This window comes from Scomber scombrus, chromosome 3 (genome assembly GCF_963691925.1).
Source record: "Scomber scombrus chromosome 3, fScoSco1.1, whole genome shotgun sequence".
Lineage (NCBI taxonomy): Eukaryota > Metazoa > Chordata > Actinopteri > Scombriformes > Scombridae > Scomber > Scomber scombrus.
Window position 1 is genome coordinate 35,717,118 of NC_084972.1, and position 25,258 is coordinate 35,742,375.

General features: G+C 46.8%; 3 protein-coding genes across 4 annotated transcripts in view; 2 read left to right on the forward strand and 1 right to left on the reverse strand.

The window, feature by feature from the left end:
- The window catches only part of LOC133976855 (E3 ubiquitin-protein ligase RNF182), a 13,290-nt gene extending 4,393 nt beyond the window's left edge, over positions 1-8,897 (reverse strand). The window contains exons 1-2 of the mRNA XM_062415059.1: positions 8,801-8,897; positions 178-356 (exon numbers count right to left, since the gene is read on the reverse strand). Of these exons, the coding sequence (XP_062271043.1) occupies positions 178-356; positions 8,801-8,897 (276 nt within the window). The remainder of the gene's footprint in view (positions 1-177; positions 357-8,800) is intronic.
- Positions 8,784-14,283, forward strand: snrpb (small nuclear ribonucleoprotein polypeptides B and B1). Its single transcript, XM_062415743.1, has 7 exons — positions 8,784-8,898; positions 10,101-10,252; positions 13,238-13,349; positions 13,433-13,585; positions 13,662-13,791; positions 13,889-14,014; positions 14,103-14,283. The coding sequence occupies exons 1-7, from the start codon at positions 8,896-8,898 to the stop codon at positions 14,141-14,143; spliced, it is 717 nt and encodes a 238-aa protein (XP_062271727.1). The 5' UTR covers positions 8,784-8,895; the 3' UTR covers positions 14,144-14,283.
- Positions 14,284-17,089: 2,806 nt separating this feature from the next.
- Positions 17,090-22,760, forward strand: ctsa (cathepsin A). Of its 2 annotated transcripts, none has more exons than XM_062416335.1 (14): positions 17,090-17,155; positions 17,732-17,916; positions 18,057-18,168; positions 18,351-18,401; positions 18,504-18,590; positions 18,676-18,831; positions 19,536-19,712; positions 20,176-20,267; positions 20,929-21,007; positions 21,098-21,246; positions 21,365-21,440; positions 21,563-21,652; positions 22,402-22,503; positions 22,587-22,760. In XM_062416335.1, the coding sequence occupies exons 2-14, from the start codon at positions 17,732-17,734 to the stop codon at positions 22,668-22,670; spliced, it is 1,440 nt and encodes a 479-aa protein (XP_062272319.1). In that variant the 5' UTR covers positions 17,090-17,155; the 3' UTR covers positions 22,671-22,760. The 2 variants fall into 2 exon arrangements, with proteins under 2 accessions (XP_062272319.1, XP_062272320.1); XM_062416336.1 differs by having other exon boundaries at positions 17,109-17,139.
- Positions 22,761-25,258: the final 2,498 nt, after the last annotated feature.

The following is a 25,258-nucleotide window of genomic DNA, read 5'->3' on the forward strand; positions in this document are numbered from 1 at the left end:
TAATAATAATAATAATGATAATTATAATAATAACATAATAATATAATAATAACATAATAATATAATAATAATAATAACAATAAAGATGATGATGATGATGATGATGATGTGATGATGATGATGATGGTGATGATGATGATGATGATGATGGTACCTGTTTGATGGAGAAGTCGGTACCGTTTCTCTGATCACTGCAGCGCGCGGCCGGCGGCGGGAGACCGGGTTACCATGGTAACCAGCCTGCAGCAGGAAGACGGTAAATGACGGCCTGATGAAGCTGATCGGCGGAGGATCGATAACCTGATGGATTAACCAGCTGATGGAGGACACGTGACGCGGGGCGGTGACGTCACTGACTGTTTGTGTCCGTCACAGAAAAAGAAACGTCACGGATCAATAAACCTGATCAGTGTTTCATTAAAAATCTAAAATCATTTTATTACCAAGCAGAGACAGAAAGCAGATATAATATAAATATAATATAAATATAATATAAATATAAATATAAATATTATATAAATATAAATATTATATAAATATAATATAAATATAAATATAAATATTATATAAATATAAATATTATATAAATATAAATATTATATAAATATAAATATTATATAAATATAAATATAATATAAATATAATATAAATATTTTATTTTAATATTGAGTTAAATTCAGATTTCAGTGTTTCCTGTTTCCTGTTATAAAATACACATTCTAACCCTACTTCCTGTTTCTATAAGAATAAAATAACCATAACCCTACTTAACCTGCTGTCATCACAGACACCTGAACACACCATGAACACACCTGAACACACCTGAACACACCATGAACACACCATGAACACACCTGAACACACCTGAACACACCATGAACACACCATGAACACACCATGAACACACCATGAACACACCTGAACACACCTGAACACACCATGAACACACCTGAACACACCATGAACACCTGAACACACCTGAACACACATGAACACACCATGAACACACCATGAACACACCTGAACACACCATGAACACACCATGAACACACCTGAACACACCATGAACACACCTGAACACACCTGAACACACCTGAACACACCATGAACACACCATGAACACACCTGAACACACCTGAACACACCTGAACACACCATGAACACACCTGAACACACCTGAACACACCATGAACACACCTGAACACACCCTGAACACACCTGAACACCTGAACACACCATGAACACACCTGAACACACCCTGAACACACCTGAACACACCATGAACACACCTGAACACACCATGAACACACCTGAACACAACATGAACACACCTGAACACACCATGAACACCTGAACACACCATGAACACACCTGAACACACCATGAACACACCTGAACACACCATGAACACACCATGAACACACCATGAACACACCATGAACACACCTGAACACACCTGAACACACCATGAACACACCATGAACACACCATGAACACCTGAACACACCATGAACACCTGAACACACCTGAACACACCATGAACACACCATGAACACCTGAACACACCATGAACACACCTGAACACACCATGAACACACCATGAACACACCTGAACACACCTGAACACACCATGAACACACCATGAACACACCTGAACACACCATGAACACACCTGAACACACCATGAACACACCATGAACACACCATGAACACACCTGAACACACCTGAACACACCTGAACACACCATGAACACACCATGAACACACCATGAACACACCTGAACACACCATGAACACACCTGAACACACCATGAACACACCATGAACACACCTGAACACACATGAACACACCATGAACACACCATGAACACACCATGAACACACCATGAACACACCATGAACACACCTGAACACACCATGAACACACCTGAACACACCATGAACACACCATGAACACACCTGAACACACCTGAACACACCTGAACACACCATGAACACACCATGAACACCTGAACACACCTGAACACACCATGAACACACATGAACACACCTGAACACACCATGAACACACCATGAACACACCTGAACACACCATGAACACCTGAACACACCTGAACACACCATGAACACCTGAACACACCTGAACACACCATGAACACACATGAACACACCTGAACACACCATGAACACACCATGAACACACCATGAACACACCATGAACACACCATGAACACACCATGAACACACCATGAACACACCATGAACACACCTGAACACACCATGAACACACCTGAACACACCTGAACACACCTGAACACACCTGAACACACCATAACACACCTGAACACACCTGAACACACCTGAACACACCATGAACACACCATGAACACCTGAACACACCATGAACACACCATGAACACACCTGAACACACCTGAACACACCTGAACACACCATGAACACACCTGAACACACCTGAACACACCATGAACACACCTGAACACACCATGAACACACCTGAACACACCATGAACACACCATGAACACACCTGAACACACATGAACACACCATGAACACACCATGAACACACCTGAACACACCATGAACACACCATGAACACACCTGAACACACCTGAACACACATGAACACACCATGAACACACCATGAACACACCTGAACACACCATGAACAAACCATGAACACACCTGAACACACCATGAACACACCATGAACACACCATGAACACACCTGAACACACCTGAACACACCATGAACAAACCATGAACACCTGAACACACCATGAACACACCTGAACACACCATGAACACACCATGAACACACCTGAACACACCATGAACACACCATGAACAAACCATGAACACACCTGAACACACCATGAACACACCTGAACACACCTGAACACACCATGAACACACCTGAACACACCATGAACACACCATGAACACACCTGAACACACCATGAACACACCTGAACACACGATGAACACCTGAACACACGATGAACACACCATGAACACCTGAACACACCATGAACACACCATGAACACCTGAACACACCATGAACACCTGAACACACCATGAACACACCATGAACACACCATGAACACACCATGAACACACCTGAACACCTGAACACACCATGAACACACCATGAACACACCATGAACACACCATGAACACACCATGAACACCTGAACACACCATGAACACCTGAACACACCATGAACACACCATGAACACACCATGAACACACCATGAACACCTGAACACACCATGAACACACCATGAACACACCTGAACACACCTGAACACACCATGAACAAACCATGAACACCTGAACACACATGAACACCTGAACACACCTGAACACACCTGAACACACCTGAACACACCTGAACACACGATGAACACCTGAACACACGATGAACACACCATGAACACACCACGAACACACCATGAACACACCATGAACACACCATGAACACCTGAACACACGATGAACACCTGAACACACCATGAACACCTGAACACACCTGAACACACCTGAACACACCTGAACACACCTGAACACACCTGAACACACCTGAACACACCATGAACACCTGAACACACCTGAACACACCATGAACACACCTGAACACCTGAACACACCATGAACACACCATGAACACACCATGAACACACCATGAACACACCTGAACACACGATGAACACCTGAACACACGATGAACACCTGAACACACGATGAACACCTGAACACACCATGAACACCTGAACACACCTGAACACACCTGAACACACCTGAACACACCTGAACACACCTGAACACACCTGAACACACCTGAACACACCATGAACACCTGAACACACCTGAACAAACCTGAACACACCATGAACACACCTGAACACACCCTGAACACACCTGAACACACCATGAACACACCTGAACACACCCTGAACACACCTGAACACACCATGAACACACCTGAACACACCATGAACACACCTGAACACACCATGAACACACCTGAACACACCATGAACACACCATGAACACACCATGAACACACCATGAACACACCTGAACACACCATGAACACACCTGAACACACCATGAACACACCTGAACACACCTGAACACACCATGAACACCTGAACACACCATGAACACACCTGAACACACCATGAACACACCTGAACACACCATGAACACACCATGAACACACCATGAACACACCATGAACACACCATGAACACCTGAACACACCATGAACACCTGAACACACCTGAACACACCTGAACACACCATGAACACACCATGAACACACCATGAACACACCATGAACACCTGAACACACCATGAACACCTGAACACACCTGAACACACCTGAACACACCATGAACACACCATGAACACACCATGAACACACCTGAACACACCATGAACACCTGAACACACCATGAACACACCATGAACACACCTGAACACACCATGAACACACCTGAACACACCATGAACACACCTGAACACACCATGAACACCTGAACACACCTGAACACACATGAACACACCATGAACACACCATGAACACACCATGAACACACCATGAACACACCATGAACACACCTGAACACACCTGAACACACCTGAACACACCATGAACACACCTGAACACACCTGAACACACCATGAACACACCTGAACACACCATGAACACACCTGAACACACCATGAACACACCTGAACACACCATGAACACACCATGAACACACCTGAACACACATGAACACACCATGAACACACCATGAACACACCTGAACACACATGAACACACCATGAACAAACCATGAACACCTGAACACACATGAACACACCATGAACACACCTGAACACACCATGAACACCTGAACACACCTGAACACACCATGAACACCTGAACACACCTGAACACACCATGAACACACATGAACACACCTGAACACACCATGAACACACCATGAACACACCATGAACACACCATGAACACACCATGAACACACCATGAACACACCATGAACACACCATGAACACACCTGAACACACCATGAACACACCTGAACACACCTGAACACACCTGAACACACCTGAACACACCTTAACACACCTGAACACACCTGAACACACCTGAACACACCATGAACACACCATGAACACACCTGAACACACCATGAACACCTGAACACACCTGAACACACCATGAACACCTGAACACACCTGAACACACCATGAACACACCTGAACACACCATGAACACCTGAACACACCTGAACACACCATGAACACCTGAACACACCTGAACACACCATGAACACACATGAACACACCTGAACACACCATGAACACACCATGAACACACCATGAACACACCATGAACACACCATGAACACACCATGAACACACCATGAACACACCATGAACACACCTGAACACACCATGAACACACCTGAACACACCTGAACACACCTGAACACACCTGAACACACCATAACACACCTGAACACACCTGAACACACCTGAACACACCATGAACACACCATGAACACACCTGAACACACCATGAACACCTGAACACACCTGAACACACCATGAACACCTGAACACACCTGAACACACCATGAACACACATGAACACACCTGAACACACCATGAACACACCATGAACACACCATGAACACACCATGAACACACCATGAACACACCATGAACACACCATGAACACACCATGAACACACCATGAACACACCTGAACACACCATGAACACACCTGAACACACCTGAACACACCTGAACACACCTGAACACACCATAACACACCTGAACACACCTGAACACACCTGAACACACCATGAACACACCATGAACACCTGAACACACCATGAACACACCATGAACACACCTGAACACACCTGAACACACCTGAACACACCATGAACACACCTGAACACACCTGAACACACCATGAACACACCTGAACACACCATGAACACACCTGAACACACCATGAACACACCATGAACACACCATGAACACACCTTGAACACACCTGAACACACCATGAACACACCTGAACACACCTGAACACACCATGAACACACCTGAACACACCATGAACACACCATGAACACACCTGAACACACCATGAACACACCTGAACACACGATGAACACCTGAACACACGATGAACACACCATGAACACCTGAACACACCATGAACACACCATGAACACCTGAACACACCATGAACACACCATGAACACACCATGAACACACCATGAACACACCTGAACACCTGAACACACCATGAACACACCATGAACACACCTGAACACACCTGAACGCACCATGAACACACCATGAACACCTGAACACACCATGAACACCTGAACACACCATGAACACACCATGAACACACGATGAACACACCATGAACACACCATGAACACCTGAACACACCATGAACACACCATGAACACACCTGAACACACCTGAACACACCATGAACAAACCATGAACACCTGAACACACATGAACACCTGAACACACCTGAACACACCTGAACACTGAACACACCATGAACACACCACGAACACACCATGAACACACCATGAACACACCATGAACACCTGAACACACGATGAACACCTGAACACACCTGAACACACCTGAACACACCTGAACACACCTGAACACACCTGAACACACCTGAACACACCATGAACACACCTGAACACCTGAACACACCATGAACACACCATGAACACACCATGAACACACCATGAACACACCTGAACACACGATGAACACCTGAACACACGATGAACACCTGAACACACGATGAACACCTGAACACACCATGAACACCTGAACACACCTGAACACACCTGAACACACCTGAACATACCTGAACACACCTGAACACACCTGAACACACCTGAACACACCTGAACACACCATGAACACACCATGAACACACCATGAACACACCTGAACACACCATGAACACACCATGAACACACCATGAACACCTGAACACACCATGAACACACCTGAACACACCATGAACACACCATGAACACACCTGAACACACCTGAACACACCTGAACACACCTGAACACACATGAACACACCTGAACACACCATGAACACACCATGAACACACCTGAACACACCTGAACACACCATGAACACACCTGAACACACCATGAACACACCTGAACACACCTGAACACACCTGAACACACCATGAACACACCATGAACACACCATGAACACACCATGAACACACCTGAACACACCATGAACACACCATGAACACACCATGAACACACCTGAACACACCTGAACACACCATGAACACACCATGAACACACCATGAACACACCTGAACACACCATGAACACCTGAACACACCATGAACACCTGAACACACCATGAACACACCATGAACACACCATGAACACACCTGAACACCTGAACACACCTGAACACACCATGAACACACCATGAACACACCTGAACACACCATGAACACCTGAACACACCATGAACACCTGAACACACCATGAACACACCATGAACACACCTGAACACCTGAACACACCTGAACACACCATGAACACACCATGAACACACCATGAACACACCTGAACACACCATGAACACCTGAACACACCATGAACACCTGAACACACCATGAACACACCATGAACACCTGAACACACCATGAACACACATGAACACACCTGAACACACCATGAACACACATGAACACACCATGAACACACCTGAACACACCTGAACACACCATGAACACACCATGAACACCTGAACACACCATGAACACACCATGAACACACCTGAACACACCTGAACACACCATGAACACACCTGAACACACCTGAACACACCTGAACACACCTGAACACACCATGAACACCTGAACACACCATGAACACACCTGAACACACATGAACACACCTGAACACACCATGAACACACCTGAACACACCTGAACACACCATGAACACACCTGAACACACCATGAAATAAATAACAAATAAATAATAAAGACTTTATTATTAACATCGTGATGATGTTTCTATGGAAACCAGAAAGGCTGCAGCCAATCAGGACACAGATCGTCTAATAACAGCTGAGTGATGACGTCAGATAAACCAGCAGAGTTTTGTTTTCAATAGACTTTATTTTCATTTCCCTTTATGAACATAAAAAAGGTTCTGAATGAACATCTTTCGTATTATTTTATCAGTATTTAGCATTTGTTCAGTTTGTACACTGGATGAGAGTATTTATTATTTATTATTATTAACCCTCCGACTGTTTTAAATATATGAAACCAGAGAGATTCAGTATGTGGCAGATTGTATATCTCGTGTTTATTAGTATCTTTGACCAAATGTGACTTTTTAATATAATGTGTTTTATTTCTCCATATAAAATGGTATATTATGGAGTTTGTTTTCTTAATGTTTTGAGAAGTAACATACAAAGATTGGCATGGTATATATCTCTTATAATAATGATTAAAGGTTTTATTTTTTTCCCTTAATTTGGCGTCTTAATTTTATTCCTAAATATTTCACCTAATTTATTACAGGAATTTATCAGCAGAGTTTTTGGTTCCCATCGGAAGTTTATTACTGCGGCACCCCCCCGTGTTTCCTGTGTTCGGGTAGGAACACTTCCGCTGCTACACGCTACGTCACATCCTGTGTTACAGCGATAAAGGCCTGGCGCGAGCTCCGCTGGTCTATTTTTTGGCAGTTCGGTGAATCCGGTATCCGGTAATATCCCGAACATCTCAACTGCAATCATGGTGAGTGTTTACCGGGGAGACGGGGCACGTGCTGGCCGCCGCGTGCAGCCGAGCATTTCCCGGTTTCCGGTGTTTGCCGGTAAAAACGGAGCGTGAACGTCGCTGCGCCGCGCGCGCAAATCACAGTGATCAGTAACCGGTTAATGATCAGCTGGGTCCAGTACCGGGGCTCTGCAGGCCGGTGCCGGGGCTCTGCAGGTCGGTACCGGGGCTCCACGAGCTTTGCAGGCCGGTACCGGGGCACTGCAGGCCGGTACCGGGGCTCCGGTAGATTAGCATGTAGCTACCGTGCTAGCTGCCGGTGTCCGATAAACAAAGAGTCTGTGAAACATTTAGAGGGTCAGGGTTCTGGTTGCTAGGGGTATAAAGGGTTCTGGTTGCTAGGTATAAAGGGTTCTGGTTGCTAGGGGTATAAAGGGTTCTGGTTGCTAGGTATAAAGGGTTCTGGTTGCTAGGGGTATAAAGGGTTCTGGTTGCTAGGTATAAAGGGTTCTGGTTGCTAGGTATAAAGGGTTCTGGTTGCTAGGGGTATAAAGGGTTCTGGTTGCTAGGGGTATAAAGGGTTCTGGTTGCTAGGGGTATAAAGGGTTTTAGTTGCTATGGTTCTGGTTGCTAGGGGTATAAAGGGTTCTGGTTGCTAGGGGTATAAAGGGTTCTGGTAGCTACGGGTCGGGTATACATGGTTCTGGTTGCTATGGTTATACATGGTTCTGGTTGCTATGGTTATACATGGTTCTGGTTGCTAGGTATAAAGGTATAAATGACTTTAATGAGTTTAAATCATTAAGATTAAAAATATCTCAATGATTCAACACTGAGATTAAACCTGAAGCTCAGTTATGATGATGGAGTTATTTACCTAAAACCCTAAAAACACACACTCACACTCACACACACAGATACACACTCTCAGACACTCACACATTCACACACAGATACACACTCTCAGACACACACACTCACACACAGATACACACTCTCAGACACACGCACTCTCACACTCTCACACAGATACACACTCACACACAGATACACACTCTCACACTCACTCACACATACACACTCACACAGATACACACTCACACACACACACACACACACCTTGTAGCAGATTTAAAGGATTATATTTTTTTATTGATGTACATGCACGTGTGTGTGTGTGATGATGTCACAGTAACGGTGCTCTGTGATTGGTCCCTCAGACGGTTGGAAAGAGCAGCAAGATGCTGCAGCACATCGACTTCAGGATGAGATGCATCCTGCAGGACGGACGCATCTTCATCGGGACCTTCAAGGCCTTCGACAAGCACATGAACCTGATCCTGTGTGACTGCGACGAGTTCAGGAAGATCAAGTAGGTCCAAAGTCTGCATGTCCCCTCTACTCAGGTCAGTGGTTCTGTAGGTCAGTGGTTCTATAGGTCAGTGGTTCTGTAGGTCAGTGGTTCTATAGGTCAGTGGTTCTGTAGGTCAGTGGTTCTGTAGGTCAGTGGTTCTATAGGTCAGTGGTTCTGTAGGTCAGGGGTTCTATAGGTCAGTGGTTCTGTAGGTCAGTGGTTCTGTAGGTCAGTGGTTCTGTAGGTCAGTGGTTCTGTAGGTCAGTGGTTCTGTAGGTCAGTGGTTCTGTAGGTCAGTGGTTCTATAGGTCAGTGGTTCTGTAGGTCAGTGGTTCTATAGGTCAGTGGTTCTGTAGGTCAGTGGTTCTATAGGTCAGTGGTTCTGTAGGTCAGTGGTTCTATAGGTCCGGGTTCTATAGGTCAGTGGTTCTGTAGGTCAGTGGTTCTGTAGGTCAGTGGTTCTATAGGTCAGTGGTTCTGTAGGTCAGTGGTTCTATAGGTCCGGGTTCTATAGGTCAGTGGTTCTGTAGGTCAGTGGTTCTGTAGGTCAGGGGTTCTGTAGGTCAGTGGTTCTGTAGGTCAGTGGTTCTGTAGGTCAGTGGTTCTATAGGTCAGTGGTTCTATAGGTCAGTGGTTCTGTAGGTCAGTGGTTCTGTAGGTCAGTGGTTCTATAGGTCAATGGTTCTGTAGGTCAGTGGTTCTATAGGTCAGTGGTTCTGTAGGTCAGTGGTTCTGTAGGTCAGTGGTTCTGTAGGTCAGTGGTTCTATAGGTCAGTGGTTCTGTAGGTCAGTGGTTCTATAGGTCAGTGGTTCTATAGGTCAGTGGTTCTGTAGGTCAGTGGTTCTGTAGGTCAGTGGTTCTGTAGGTCAGTGGTTCTATAGGTCAGTGGTTCTATAGGTCAGTGGTTCTGTAGGTCAGTGGTTCTGTAGGTCAGTGGTTCTATAGGTCAGTGGTTCTGTAGGTCAGTGGTTCTGTAGGTCAGGGGTTCTATAGGTCAGTGGTTCTGTAGGTCAGTGGTTCTATAGGTCAGTGGTTCTGTAGGTCAGTGGTTCTATAGGTCAATGGTTCTGTAGGTCACTGGTTCTATAGGTCAGTGGTTCTATAGGTCCGGGTTCTATAGGTCAGTGGTTCTGTAGGTCAGTGGTTCTGTAGGTCACTGGTTCTATAGGTCAGTGGTTCTGTAGGTCAGTGGTTCTATAGGTCAGTGGTTCTATAGGTCCGGGTTCTATAGGTCAGTGGTTCTGTAGGTCAGTGGTTCTGTAGGTCAGTGGTTCTATAGGTCAGTGGTTCTGTAGGTCAGTGGTTCTATAGGTCAGTGGTTCTGTAGGTCAGTGGTTCTGTAGGTCAGTGGTTCTGTAGGTCAGTGGTTCTGTAGGTCAGTGGTTCTATAGGTCAGTGGTTCTATAGGTCAGTGGTTCTATAGGTCAGTGGTTCTATAGGTCCGGGTTCTATAGGTCAGTGGTTCTATAGGTCAGTGGTTCTGTAGGTCAGTGGTTCTATAGGTCAGTGGTTCTATAGGTCAGTGGTTCTGTAGGTCAGTGGTTCTGTAGGTCAGTGGTTCTATAGGTCAGTGGTTCTGTAGGTCAGTGGTTCTATAGGTCAGTGGTTCTGTAGGTCAGTGGTTCTATAGGTCAGTGGTTCTGTAGGTCAGTGGTTCTGTAGGTCAGTGGTTCTGTAGGTCAGTGGTTCTATAGGTCAGTGGTTCTGTAGGTCAGTGGTTCTGTAGGTCAGTGGTTCTATAGGTCAGTGGTTCTGTAGGTCAGTGTTTCTGTAGGTCAGTGGTTCTATAGGTCAGTGGTTCTGTAGGTCAGTGGTTCTATAGGTCAGTGGTTCTGTAGGTCAGTGGTTCTATAGGTCAGTGGTTCTATAGGTCCGGGTTCTATAGGTCAGTGGTTCTGTAGGTCAGTGGTTCTGTAGGTCAGTGGTTCTATAGGTCAGTGGTTCTGTAGGTCAGTGGTTCTATAGGTCAGTGGTTCTGTAGGTCAGTGGTTCTATAGGTCAGTGGTTCTGTAGGTCAGTGGTTCTATAGGTCAGTGGTTCTGTAGGTCAGTGGTTCTATAGGTCAGTGGTTCTATAGGTCAGTGGTTCTATAGGTCAGTGGTTCTATAGGTCCGGGTTCTATAGGTCAGTGATTCTATAGGTCAGTGGTTCTGTAGGTCAGTGGTTCTATAGGTCAGTGGTTCTATAGGTCAGTGGTTCTATAGGTCCGGGTTCTATAGGTCAGTGATTCTATAGGTCAGTGGTTCTGTAGGTCAGGGGTTCTATAGGTCAGTGGTTCTATAGGTCAGTGGTTCTGTAGGTCAGTGGTTCTGTAGGTCAGTGGTTCTATAGGTCAGTGGTTCTGTAGGTCAGTGGTTCTGTAGGTCAGTGGTTCTATAGGTCAGTGGTTCTATAGGTCAGTGGTTCTATAGGTCAGTGGTTCTATAGGTCAGTGGTTCTGTAGGTCCGGGTTCTATAGGTCAGTGGTTCTATAGGTCAGTGGTTCTGTAGGTCAGTGGTTCTATAGGTCAGTGGTTCTGTAGGTCAGTGGTTCTGTAGGTCAGTGGTTCTATAGGTCAGTGGTTCTGTAGGTCCGGGTTCCCCCGCTGTGGTCCCACAGACCTTTAGAGGCTGAAACATCTGGTTCACAACAAACAGCTGTTTCATGTTTCACTTTATAACCTCGACTGTAAGAGGGTTGCTATGGAAACGTAGATGGTGAACAGTTTATGACTAGGTGTGAGCAGTGAGGCATGCTGGGTAACGGGTGTGAGCAGTGAGGCATGCTGGGTAACGGGTGTGAGCAGTGAGGCATGCTGGGTAACGGGTGTGAGCAGTGAGGCATGCTGGGTAACGGGTGTGAGCAGTGAGGCATGCTGGGTAACGGGTGTGAGCAGTGAGGCATGCTGGATAACGGGTGTGAGCAGTGAGGCATGCTGGGTAACGGGTGTGAGCAGTGAGGCATGCTGGGTAACGGGTGTGAGCAGTGAGGCATGCTGGGTAACGGGTGTGTTTCTCCGCAGGCCGAAGAACTCGAAGCAGCCGGAACGTGAGGAGAAGAGGGTTCTAGGTCTGGTTCTGCTAAGGGGGGAGAACCTGGTGTCCATGACGGTGGAGGGCCCCCCCCCTAAAGATGTAAGTATGAGCCTGCAGCCAATAGGAGAGGCCTCACTGGTGATGTCATCAGTGACTCATTGTGTCTGACCTTTGACCCGCAGACTGGAATCGCTCGCGTGCCATTGGCCGGTGTGGCCGGAGGTCCCGGCGTTGGTCGTGCTGCCGGTCGCGGCGTTCCAGCCGGCGCTCCGATGCCTCAGGCTCCCGCCGGATTGGCCGGACCCGTCAGAGGAGTGGGCGGGCCTTCGCAGCAGGTAACCATGGTAACAGTACGTGCGCTCAGGTGCGGCGCCGTGCTCAGGTGATGACAGCTTCCTGTTTGTCTCCCAGGTGATGACCCCGCAGGGCAGAGGGACGGTTGCCGCGGCAGCAGCCGGAGCGAGCATCGCAGGAGCGCCCACGCAATACCCGCCGGGACGAGGAGCCCCGCCCCCCATGGGCCGCGGAGCCCCGCCCCCAGGTAAGAGCTGTGATGTCATCACGTTGAATCTAACCGGAGCGTCTGATTGGCTCCTCTCTGTCAGCTCATTGCTTGTAACTTGGCTCCTCCCCCTCAGGTATGATGGGCCCGCCCCCCGGCATGCGGCCCCCCATGGGTCCTCCGATGGGAATGCCCCCCGGCCGTGGCGCCCCGATGGGAATGCCCCCCCCAGGCATGAGGCCGCCGCCTCCCGGCATGAGAGGTGAGTTTCAGCCAATCGTGTTGCAGCACTGAGTCCAATGTGATGCGCTGTAGACCGGTCATGTGACCTCTGTGCTCTGCTGTTTCAGGCCCACCCCCCCCTGGGATGAGACCGCCCCCCCGGCCCTGAAGAAGCCCCGCCCCCTCAGACTCCTGCTTGTATAGAATTTTTTTGTTTTTACCTTCTTTGTTTTTTTTAAATAAAGTTTTTTTGTACATTTCACTTCAGCCCGGCTGTCTGTTGTTGTCATGGTAACCGGTTCAATAAAGCAGTCCATCCAGGAGTTCGACTTTTAGTGTGATTTTTGCAGGAATACAACTTTATTCCTCCTACTACAGACCAGGCGGGGAGTTCTGGTCCTCTGAAATGAGGCCAACCAGGAAGTAACTTAAACTGCATTCTATCAAAAGGCCATCAGGGGGCGACCGTTTTGGTGTCAAAAGGACTTCCGTCTCTATACAAGTCAATGGAGAATTCACCAACTTCTCACTTGATTTCTAACCTCAGTAAACGTTTTCAAAATGTGTTTATGGTCTCAATCGCTAGTTTAAAGCCTTCTTCAATGCAGTATGATGTTCATTTGGGACATTTTGGCCTCCCTGATTTTATATGTGACGATAAAGCAGGGTATGCATTAGGGCGTGGCTACGTGGTGATTGACAGGTTGATTGGTTCACAGGTTCAGGAGGGCGCCTCATGCTCCTCCTGATGCCCATATAAGTAGAATCCCTGTTTTTATTTTACCCAGCATGCACCTGAAATGTTCAAGATGGCGCTGCTCAGATCTGATACTATTGGCCTCCGAGCAGCAGTCCACAAACCAATGGGTGACGTCACGGATGTTACGTCCATTATATAAACAGTCTATAGTTATTACACACAGATCAGACACCTGTCACTGCCTGATGAACTAACAGAGGAGGTGAGTTCATGTCTGGCAGGAAACAACGATGATTGGTTAAAACTAAAAGATCGTGCAGAATTCACAGGGATTGGTTGGATGTGCTTTAATAGGAGGGTCTGAATAAAGGTGAGGAGCAACAGCCAATCAGAGCTCAGCTCCTGTTTGAGTCCATGAACCAAAATCCAGATCATGTGGACATGATTTAGTCCTGTTGACCTCCGTTATGTTATAATGTACAGCTGGTGGTACTAATAATAATATATATATAATATATAATATATATATGGTACTAATGGAGGTACTATCATAACAAAGCCTTCAGTTTCCTCTTCATCATCATCATCATCTTCCCCAAATCACTACTGATAATAATAATGAAGAGAATAAGACAGACTGTCAGTGTGAGTTACTGAGTGGAAGGACTCTGCTGCATAGATGAGGGTCCTGATTAATACCAGGCAGTAAACGTGGAGGAGGGTCCTGATTAATACCAGGCAGTAAACATGGAGGAGGGTCCTGATTAATACCAGGCAGTAAACATGGAGGAGGGTCCTGATTAATACCAGCCAGTAAACGTGGAGGAGGGTCCTGATTAATACCAGGCAGTAAACATAGAGGAGGGTCCTGATTAATACCAGGCAGTAAACATGGAGGAGGGTCCTGATTAATACCAGGCAGTAAACATGGAGGAGGGTCCTGATTAATACCAGGCAGTAAACATAGAGGAGGGTCCTGATTAATACCAGGCAGTAAACATGGAGGAGGGTCCTGATTAATACCAGGCAGTAAACATAGAGGAGGGTCCTGATTAATACCAGGCAGTAAACATGGAGGAGGGTCCTGATTAATACCAGCCAGTAAACGTGGAGGAGGGTCCTGATTAATACCAGGCAGTAAACATAGAGGAGGGTCCTGATTAATACCAGGCAGTAAACATGGAGGAGGGTCCTGATTAATACCAGGCAGTAAACATGGAGGAGGGTCCTGATTAATACCAGGCAGTAAACATAGAGGAGGGTCCTGATTAATACCAGGCAGTAAACGTGGAGGAGGGTCCTGATTAATACCAGGCAGTAAAAGCGGAGGAGGGTCCTGATTAGTACCAGCCAGTAAACGCGGAGGAGGGTCCTGATTAATACCAGGCAGTAAACATGGAGGAGGGTCCTGATTAATACCAGGCAGTAAACGCGGAGGAGGGTCCTGATTAATACCAGGCAGTAAACATGGAGGAGGGTCCTGATTAATACCAGGCAGTAAACATGGAGGAGGGTCCTGATTAATACCAGGCAGTAAACGCGGAGGAGGGTCCTGATTAATACCAGGCAGTAAACATGGAGGAGGGTCCTGATTAATACCAGGCAGTAAACATAGAGGAGGGTCCTGATTAATACCAGGCAGTAAACATGGAGGAGGGTCCTGATTAATACCAGCCAGTAAACATGGAGGAGGGCCCTGATTAATACCAGGCAGTAAACATAGAGGAGGGTCCTGATTAATACCAGGCAGTAAACATGGAGGAGGGTCCTGATTAATACCAGCCAGTAAACATGGAGGAGGGTCCTGATTAATACCAGGCAGTAAACATGGAGGAGGGTCCTGATTAATACCAGCCAGTAAACGCGGAGGAGGGTCCTGATTAATACCAGGCAGTAAACGCGGAGGAGGGTCCTGATTAATACCAGCCAGTAAACATGGAGGAGGGTCCTGATTAATACCAGGCAGTAAACATGGAGGAGGGTCCTGATTAATACCAGGCAGTAAACATGGAGGAGGGTCCTGATTAATACCAGGCAGTAAACATAGAGGAGGGTCCTGATTAATACCAGGCAGTAAACATAGAGGAGGGTCCTGATTAATACCAGCCAGTAAACATGGAGGAGGGTCCTGATTAATACCAGGCAGTAAACGTGGAGGAGGGTCCTGTGTGGTATATACAGTATATATATATATATATATATATATATATATATATATATATATATATATATACTGTGTGTTAAACAACAGGAGCGTCTGTCCCTGCTGAGTCCAGATCAGCTGATCAGTTTCCTGTTGTGTGTGTGTGTGTGTGTGTGTGTGTGTGTGTGTGTGTGTGTGTGTGTGTGTGTGTGTGTTGGGGGAGTTAGTCATGTGACCGCCAGTAGGCGTGGTCATGTGATCGGTAGGGTCATATGACCTGTTGTGATTCTTTATTGTCGGCAGCAACAAGCAGGAGAGTAAGGTGAGCTGCTGGTCCGGTGAGTGTGTGTTTATATGTTTGTGTGTTTATATGTGTGTGTGTTTGTGTGTTTGTCAATCTTTATTTGTTTGGCGCCAAATCACAACAAAGTTATCTCAAGGCACTTGAGTGTTTATATGTGTGTGTGTTTGTGAGAGATTGTGTGTTTGTGAGAGATTGTGTGTTTGTGAGATTGTGTGTTTGTGTGTGTCTGTGTGAGAGTGTGTTAGCAGTTAGCTCCTCACGTGTTAACAGTTTAAATGATAAAATAACGTCGCTTACTTCCGGTGTTGTATCGCGCGTGCCCCCCCCCCCCCTCCCCCACGCAGCGAAGGAAGCGCGTTAAAAAAAAACAACAAGGAAGTAAATGATTGTAACTTCCGGTGTGTTAGCCTGAGCTAACAGGAAGTCATTTTAATGTACTGTTTTACATTTATTCATTAATTAAACTGACACGCCCCTCTGTGACATCACAGCTCAGTAACCAATCACATCGTTACACTGTAAGCAGCGTCACTAGACACGGGCGGTGTGATGTAACTTCCTGTGTGGTTACAGACGCAGGTGTTGATGATGTCACTTCCTGTGGTTACAGATGCAGGTGTTGATGATGTCACTTCCTGTGGCATTGCTGTGTTACTTCCTGTCCTCTCTGCTATTGGCTGACGCGGCGCCGGCGGGCGATGAGGTCACCTACCTGCCCGGTCTCCAGAAACAGCCGAGCTTCAAACAATACTCTGGTTACCTGAGCGTAGCCGACGGGAAGCACCTGCACTACTGGTCAGTGTTTACTCACCTGTTACCTGTTAACTCACCTGTTACCTGTTACCTGTTAACTCACCTGTTACCTGTTAACTCACCTGTTACCTGTTACCTGTTACCTGTTAACTCACCTGTTACCTGTTAACTCACCTGTTCAGGTTTGTGGAGTCCCAGAAGAACCCGTCCTCGGACCCGGTGGTGCTGTGGCTGAACGGCGGCCCCGGCTGCAGCTCTCTGGACGGACTGCTGACTGAACATGGACCCTTCCTGGTAGGTTACCTTTACTCCATCTGCCTCGGTGTGATGTCACAGCCTCGGTGTGATGTCACAGCCTCGGTGTGATGTCACAGCCTCGGTGTGATGTCACAGCCTCGGTGTGATGTCACAGCCTCGGTGTGATGTCACAGCCTCGGTGTGATGTCACAGCCTCAGTGTGATGTCATGTGTTTCAGATCCAGGACGACGGCGTGACGCTGCAGTACAACCCGTACTCCTGGAACCAGGTGAGCTCATCAGTTACACACCTGTACGTCATCATGTGACTCCTGTGGTTTGATCACATGGTTGATGTCTGAGGTTCTGATTGGTTGACTGTTTCTGGTTAGATCGCCAACGTGCTGTACCTGGAGTCTCCAGCAGGAGTCGGATTCTCGTACTCGGACGATCAGAATTATGTCACCAACGACACCGAGGTCAGTGACACTACCTCTGCTGCTGATTGGCTCACAGGTGTTCGCTGCCGAATGCTGATTGGCTCACAGGTGTTTTTCTCTGCAGGTGTCGATGAATAACTACCTGGCTCTGAAGGAGTTCTTCCGCTTGTTTCCAGAGTTCAGTAAGAACCAACTTTTTCTGACGGGAGAAAGTTACGGAGGAATCTACATCCCAACGCTGGCTGAGAGGGTGATGGAGGACGCCAGCCTCAACCTGCAGGTACTACTGCAGTACTACTGTAGTACTACTGTAGTATTACTGCAGTACTACTGCAGTACTACTGTAGTACTACTGCAGTACTACTGCAGTACTACTGTAGTACTACTGTAGTACTACTGCAGTACTACTGCAGTACTACTGTAGTACTACTGTAGTACTACTGCAGTACTACTACTGATACTGTAGTACTACTGCACTATACTGTAGTACTACTACACTATACTGCAGTACTACTGCACTATACTGCAGTACTACTGCACTATACTGCAGTACTACTGCACTATACTGCAGTACTACTGCACTATACTGCAGTACTACTGCACTATACTGCAGTACTACTGCACTATACTGCAGTACTACTACACTATACTGCAGTACTACTGCACTATACTGCAGTACTACTGCACTATACTGCAGTACTACTGCACTATACTGCAGTACTACTACACTATACTGCAGTACTAGGACACTATACTGCAGTACTACTGCACTATACTGCAGTACTAGGACACTATACTGCAGTACTACTACACTATACTGCAGTACTACTGCACTATACTGCAGTACTACTGCACTATACTGCAGTACTACTACACTATACTGCAGTACTACTGCACTATACTGCAGTACTACTACACTATACTGCAGTACTACTACACTATACTGCAGTACTAGTACACACTGATGGTCTCACCTGTCTGCAGGGCGTTGCCGTGGGAAACGGGATGTCCAGCTATGAGATGAACGATAACTCTCTGGTGTTCTTCGCCTACTATCACGGGCTGCTGGGGAGCCGTCTGTGGACCCAGCTGCAGAACTTCTGCTGCATAGACGGAACCTGCAACTTCTACAACAACCAGAACCCCAACTGCACCACATGCGTGAGTCTGACCCACTGAAACCAGTTTACCTCAGGTTCTGACCAGTCCGACCCACTGAAACCATCTTACCTCAGGTCCTGACCAGTCCGACCCACTGAAACCAGTTTACCTCAGGTTCTGACCAGTCCGACCCACTGAAACCAGTTTACCTCAGGTTCTGACCAGTCCGACCCACTGAAACCATCTTACCTCAGGTCCTGACCAGTCCGACCCACTGAAACCAGTTTACCTCAGGTTCTGACCAGTCCGACCCACTGAAACCAGTTTACCTCAGGTTCTGACCAGTCCGACCCACTGAAACCAGTTTACCTCAGGTTCTGACCAGTCCGACCCACTGGAACCAGTTTACCTCAGGTTCTGACCAGTCTGACCCACTGGAACCAGTTTACCTCAGGTTCTGACCAGTCTGACCCACTGGAACCAGTTTACCTCAGGTTCTGACCAGTAGTTGTGTCTCCTGCAGTTGTCTGAAGTTCAGGACATCGTCTACAGTTCAGGACTGAACATGTACAACCTGTACGCTTCCTGTCCAGGTGGAGTCCACCAGAGGTTCAGGTAAGCCGCGCTGTGATGACTCACCTGCTGCAGCTGTGGTCAGGTGTTGACTTCCTGTTGTCCCAGCTGTGGTCAGGTGTTGACTTCCTGTTGTCCCAGCTGTGGTCAGGTGTTGACTTCCTGTTGTCCCAGCTGTGGACAGGTGTTGACTTCCTGTTGTCCCAGCTGTGGTCAGGTGTTGACTTCCTGTTGTCCCAGCTGTGGTCAGGTGTTGACTTCCTGTTGTCCCAGCTGTGGACAGGTGTTGACTTCCTGTTGTCCCAGCTGTGGTCAGGTGTTGACTTCCTGTTGTCCCAGCTGTGGACAGGTGTTGACTTCCTGTTGTCCCAGCTGTGGTCAGGTGTTGACTTCCTGTTGTCCCAGCTGTGGTCAGGTGTTGACTTCCTGTTGTCCCAGCTGTGGTCAGGTGTTGACTTCCTGTTGTCCCAGCTGTGGTCAGGTGTTGACTTCCTGTTGTCCCAGCTGTGGACAGGTGTTGACTTCCTGTTGTCCCAGCTGTGGTCAGGTGTTGACTTCCTGTTGTCCCAGCTGTGGTCAGGTGTTGACTTCCTGTTGTCCCAGCTGTGGTCAGGTGTTGACTTCCTGTTGTCCCAGCTGTGGTCAGGTGTTGACTTCCTGTTGTCCCAGCTGTGGTCAGGTGTTGACTTCCTGTTGTCCTCAGTCTGCAGGCAGGTGAGCTGGTGATCAGAGATCTTGGAAACTCCTTCATCAACCATCCGTGGACCAAGCTTTGGAAGCAGGTCTGTAGAACCCAGCTGATGACATCACTCACCTGAGGACAGGTGTTCCTCTGACTGTGTGTGTGTGTTACTGTGTGTGTGTGTGTGTAGAAGTTACAGAGCCTGGCGTCTCTCCACCTGTCGGTGCGTCTGGACCCCCCCTGCACTAACTCCACCCCCTCCTCCCTTTACCTGAACAACCCGTATGTCAGAGCTGCTCTGCACATCAGCCCCAAAGCTCTGGACTGGGTCATCTGCAGGTAACATTACACACACATGTACACACTACACACACCTGTACACACTACACACACACCTGTACACACTACACACACCTGTACACTACCTTGTGACCTGACCCTGACCCTTGTGATGCAGCTCTGAGGTGAACCTGAACTACGGCCGGCTCTACATGGACGTGAGGAAGCAGTACCTGAAGCTGCTCACTGCTCTGGTCAGTTTCACAGCGAGAGATCCAAACGTTGAGCCGTAACTCACCTGTTCACCTGTTCACCTGTTCACCTGTTTACCTGTTTACCTGTTTACCTGTTTACCTGTTTACCTGTTTCTCTGCAGAAGTACCGGGTCCTGGTGTATAACGGGGACGTGGACATGGCCTGTAACTTCATGGGGGACGAGTGGTTTGTGGAGTCTCTGCAGCAGCAGGTGAGATCAGGTGCAGGAGACGGAGGACCTGATTGGTTCCTACCTGAATGTGATGAACGTTAATCAGCTGAGAACTGAAACATGAAGCTTTACTGCTCTGATCAGCTGGGAAACAGGTAAACAGGTGGGGAACAGGTAAACAGGTGGGGAACAGGTGAACAGGTGGGGAACAGGTAAACAGGTGGGGAACAGGTGGGGAACAGGTAAACAGGTGGGGAACAGGTAAACAGGTGGGGAACAGGTGGGGAACAGGTAAACAGGTGGGGAACAGGTGAACAGGTGGGGAACAGGTGAACAGGTGGGGAACAGGTAAACAGGTGGGGAACAGGTGAACAGGTAAACAGGTGGGGAACAGGTAAACAGGTAAACAGGTGGGGAACAGGTAAACAGGTGGGGAACAGGTGGGGAACAGGTGAACAGGTGGGGAACAGGTAAACAGGTGGGGAACAGGTAAACAGGTGACCAGGTAAACAGGTGGGGAACAGGTGAACAGGTGGGGACTAGGTGAACAGGTGACCAGGTAAACAGGTGAACAGGTAAACAGGTAAACGGGTAAACAGGTGGGGAACAGGTAAACAGGTGGGGAACAGGTAAACAGGTGACCAGGTAAACAGGTGAACAGGTAAACAGGTGGGGAACAGGTAAACAGGTGGGGAACAGGTAAACAGGTGAACAGGTAAACAGGTAAACAGGTAAACGGGTAACCAGGTAAACAGGTAAACAGGTAAACGGGTGTAACTGTGTCTCAGGTGGAGGTGCAGAGGCGTCCGTGGCTCTATGACGATGAGGACGGTCGGCAGGTCGGAGGATTCGTTAAAGAGTTTAACAACATCGCCTTCCTCACTGTGAAGGTATGACCTCATCATCACGCTACGACATCATCATGTTGTGACATCATGATGTTTGCTGACCTTTGACCTCTGTTCTCCTGCAGGGTTCAGGTCACATGGTTCCATCAGACAAACCAATCGCTGCGTTCGCCATGTTCTCCAGATTCATCAAGAAACAGCCCTACTGACCTCTGACCCCCCCCCCACTGACCTCTGACCCCCCTTACTGACCTCTGACCCCCCCACTGACCTCTGACCCCCCCCCACTGACCTCTGACCCCCCCCACTGACCTCTGACCCCCCTTACTGACCTCTGACCCCCCCACTGACCTCTGACCCCCCCCCACTGACCTCTGACCCCCCCACTGACCTCTGACCCCCCCCACTGACCTCTGACCCCCCCACTGACCTCTGACCCCCCCCACTGACCTCTGACCCCCCTTACTGACCTCTGACCCCCCCCACTGACCTCTGACCCCCCCACTGACCTCTGACCTGACCTCTGACCCCCCCACACACACACCCGCTTTACTTTGATTTAATTGATTTTTTCACTGCCAGCCAATCAGCATAGCTGAAAAGTTTCTTGGCCAATCATGTTGCACCTCTGACTCCTTGGTTTCCATGGAGATGAGCATTGTCTGTCCACTGATTTTGGTGGATTAATGTGAAGCTGCTTAAAGGGAAAAAAATAAAGTTTTTAAGAAAAAAAAGACAGTTTGAGTCAGTCTGTTGTCATGGAAACACAAACATGAACCAGTCGTGTGTGTGTGTGTGTGTGTGTGTGTGTGTGTGTGTGTGTGTGTGTGTGTGTGTGTGTGTGTGTGTGTGTGTGTGTGTGTGTGTGTGTGTGTGTGTGTGTGTGTGTGTGTGTGTGTGTGTGTGTGTGTAACACTTTAAAAAGTTTATATGAATGTAACTTTAGTTTAATTTATAAACACAATAAAACATTAAACCTGAAACTGTTAATGGACCGCTTTAATTATATCAATCAATCTTTATTTATAAAGAGCCAAATCACAACAAAGTCCTCTCAGGTCTGAACTCTTCAGGTTTCATTAAACAGAACCAACATTAACATGAGAGAAAAAACTCACTTTAACTTTATTAACTAGTAACGAGCCTGTTGCTTAGCAACAGTTAACCTGTCCATCAGGCTTCTAAAGCTAAATGTTCTGTACTTATATAAATGTTGTGTACTTATATAAATGTTGTGTACTTATATAAATGTTGTGTACTTTTATAAATGTTGTGTACTTATATAAATGTTGTGTACTTATATAAATGTTGTGTACTTATATAAATGTTGTGTACTTATATAAATGTTGTGTACTTATATAAATGTTGTGTACTTATATAAATGTTGTGTACTTATATAAATGTTGTGTACTTATATAAATGTTGTGTACTTATATAAATGTTGTGTACTTATATAAATGTTGTGTACTTTTATAAATGTTGTGTACTTATATAAATGTTGTGTACTTATATAAATGTTGTGTACTTATATAAATGTTGTGTACTTATATAAATGTTGTGTACTTATATAAATGTTGTGTACTTATATACATGTTGTGTACTTATATAAATGTTGTGTACTTATATAAATGTTGTGTACTTTTATAAATGTTGTGTACTTATATACATGTTGTGTACTTATATAAATGTTGTGTACTTATATAAATGTTGTGTACTTATATAAATGTTGTGTACTTATATACATGTTGTGTACTTATATAAATGTTGTGTACTTATATAAATGTTGTGTACTTATATAGAACCTTTCTAGTCTTTCCGACCACTCAAAGCGGTTTACATTACATCATCACATCATTCACACACTGATGGCAGCAGCTACCCCGCAGGGAGCCAACCAGGCCGGGACCAGAGTGACCCACTACTATCCGTGTGCAGATACCATGGCGACTCGCCCAATTGATGTACATTTAAACACACAAGCCCTTATTAACACTACTGTACTGAACAATATACCTTTATATTCTGTGAGGTGAACTGGGAGGTGAACTGCGAGGTGAACTGGGAGGTGAACTGGGAGGTGAACTGGGAGGTGAACTGGGAGGTGAACTGGGAGGTGAACTGGGAGGTGAACTGGGAGGTGAACTGGGAGGTGAACTGGGAGGTGACGTCCTGTGTTGTGTCAGTCTGGACAGAAAACAGCTTCCTGAATCTCACTTGGAACTGACTCTTGAATGAGTAGCTTGTATCTATCACTGAATTTACTGTGGTTTTGGACAGAAATGTGACATCGGCCCTTCTACCTTTGACCCTGAGAAGCTCTTTCAGGATGACATCATATTTTCCAAGGAGAAGAATGATCTGTAGGAAGTTGCCCTGATCTACGGTGGTGTCTTCAGGAGTGTAAACTCCTCTTATCTATTATCTTAACTTCATCCACTAGTTTGGTTTCTGTGAGCAGACATCTGATTAACACTAAGCAACTTCTTTATGTCAGCTTTGCATCCTGCAGCATGAAGGCTTCAGCACAACCCTTACTGTCATAAAGCTCATCTATGAGCTGCTAAAGCTTCCAATCTGCCGTTCCAGTGATCTACAGAGAGATGATCTACAGAGAGGTGATCTACAGAGAGATGATCTACCGGGACTGCTGCTGTCAAACCTGGACATGAAGAGGTAGCTTTAGCTAGTGGACTAAAGTGGAGAATAATAAGTATAATGATTCTGATTCTGACCAATCAGACACGTTTATAACTCAACATACAGACGACAGAAGAGGAAATACTACTGTTAATATTTA

Coding starts and splice junctions, on each gene's coding strand:
- snrpb (XM_062415743.1), top strand. Junction 13,350..13,432: donor AGGGCCCCCCCCCTAAAGAT/GTAAGTATGAGC, acceptor TTTGACCCGCAG/ACTGGAATCGCTCGCGTGCC. Junction 14,015..14,102: donor GCCGCCTCCCGGCATGAGAG/GTGAGTTTCAGC, acceptor CTGCTGTTTCAG/GCCCACCCCCCCCTGGGATG.
- ctsa (XM_062416335.1), top strand. CDS start 17,732: ATGCAGGTGTTGATGATGTCACTTCCTGTGGCATTGCTGTGTTACTTC. Junction 18,169..18,350: donor CTGAACATGGACCCTTCCTG/GTAGGTTACCTT, acceptor CATGTGTTTCAG/ATCCAGGACGACGGCGTGAC. Junction 18,832..19,535: donor ACGCCAGCCTCAACCTGCAG/GTACTACTGCAG, acceptor ACCTGTCTGCAG/GGCGTTGCCGTGGGAAACGG.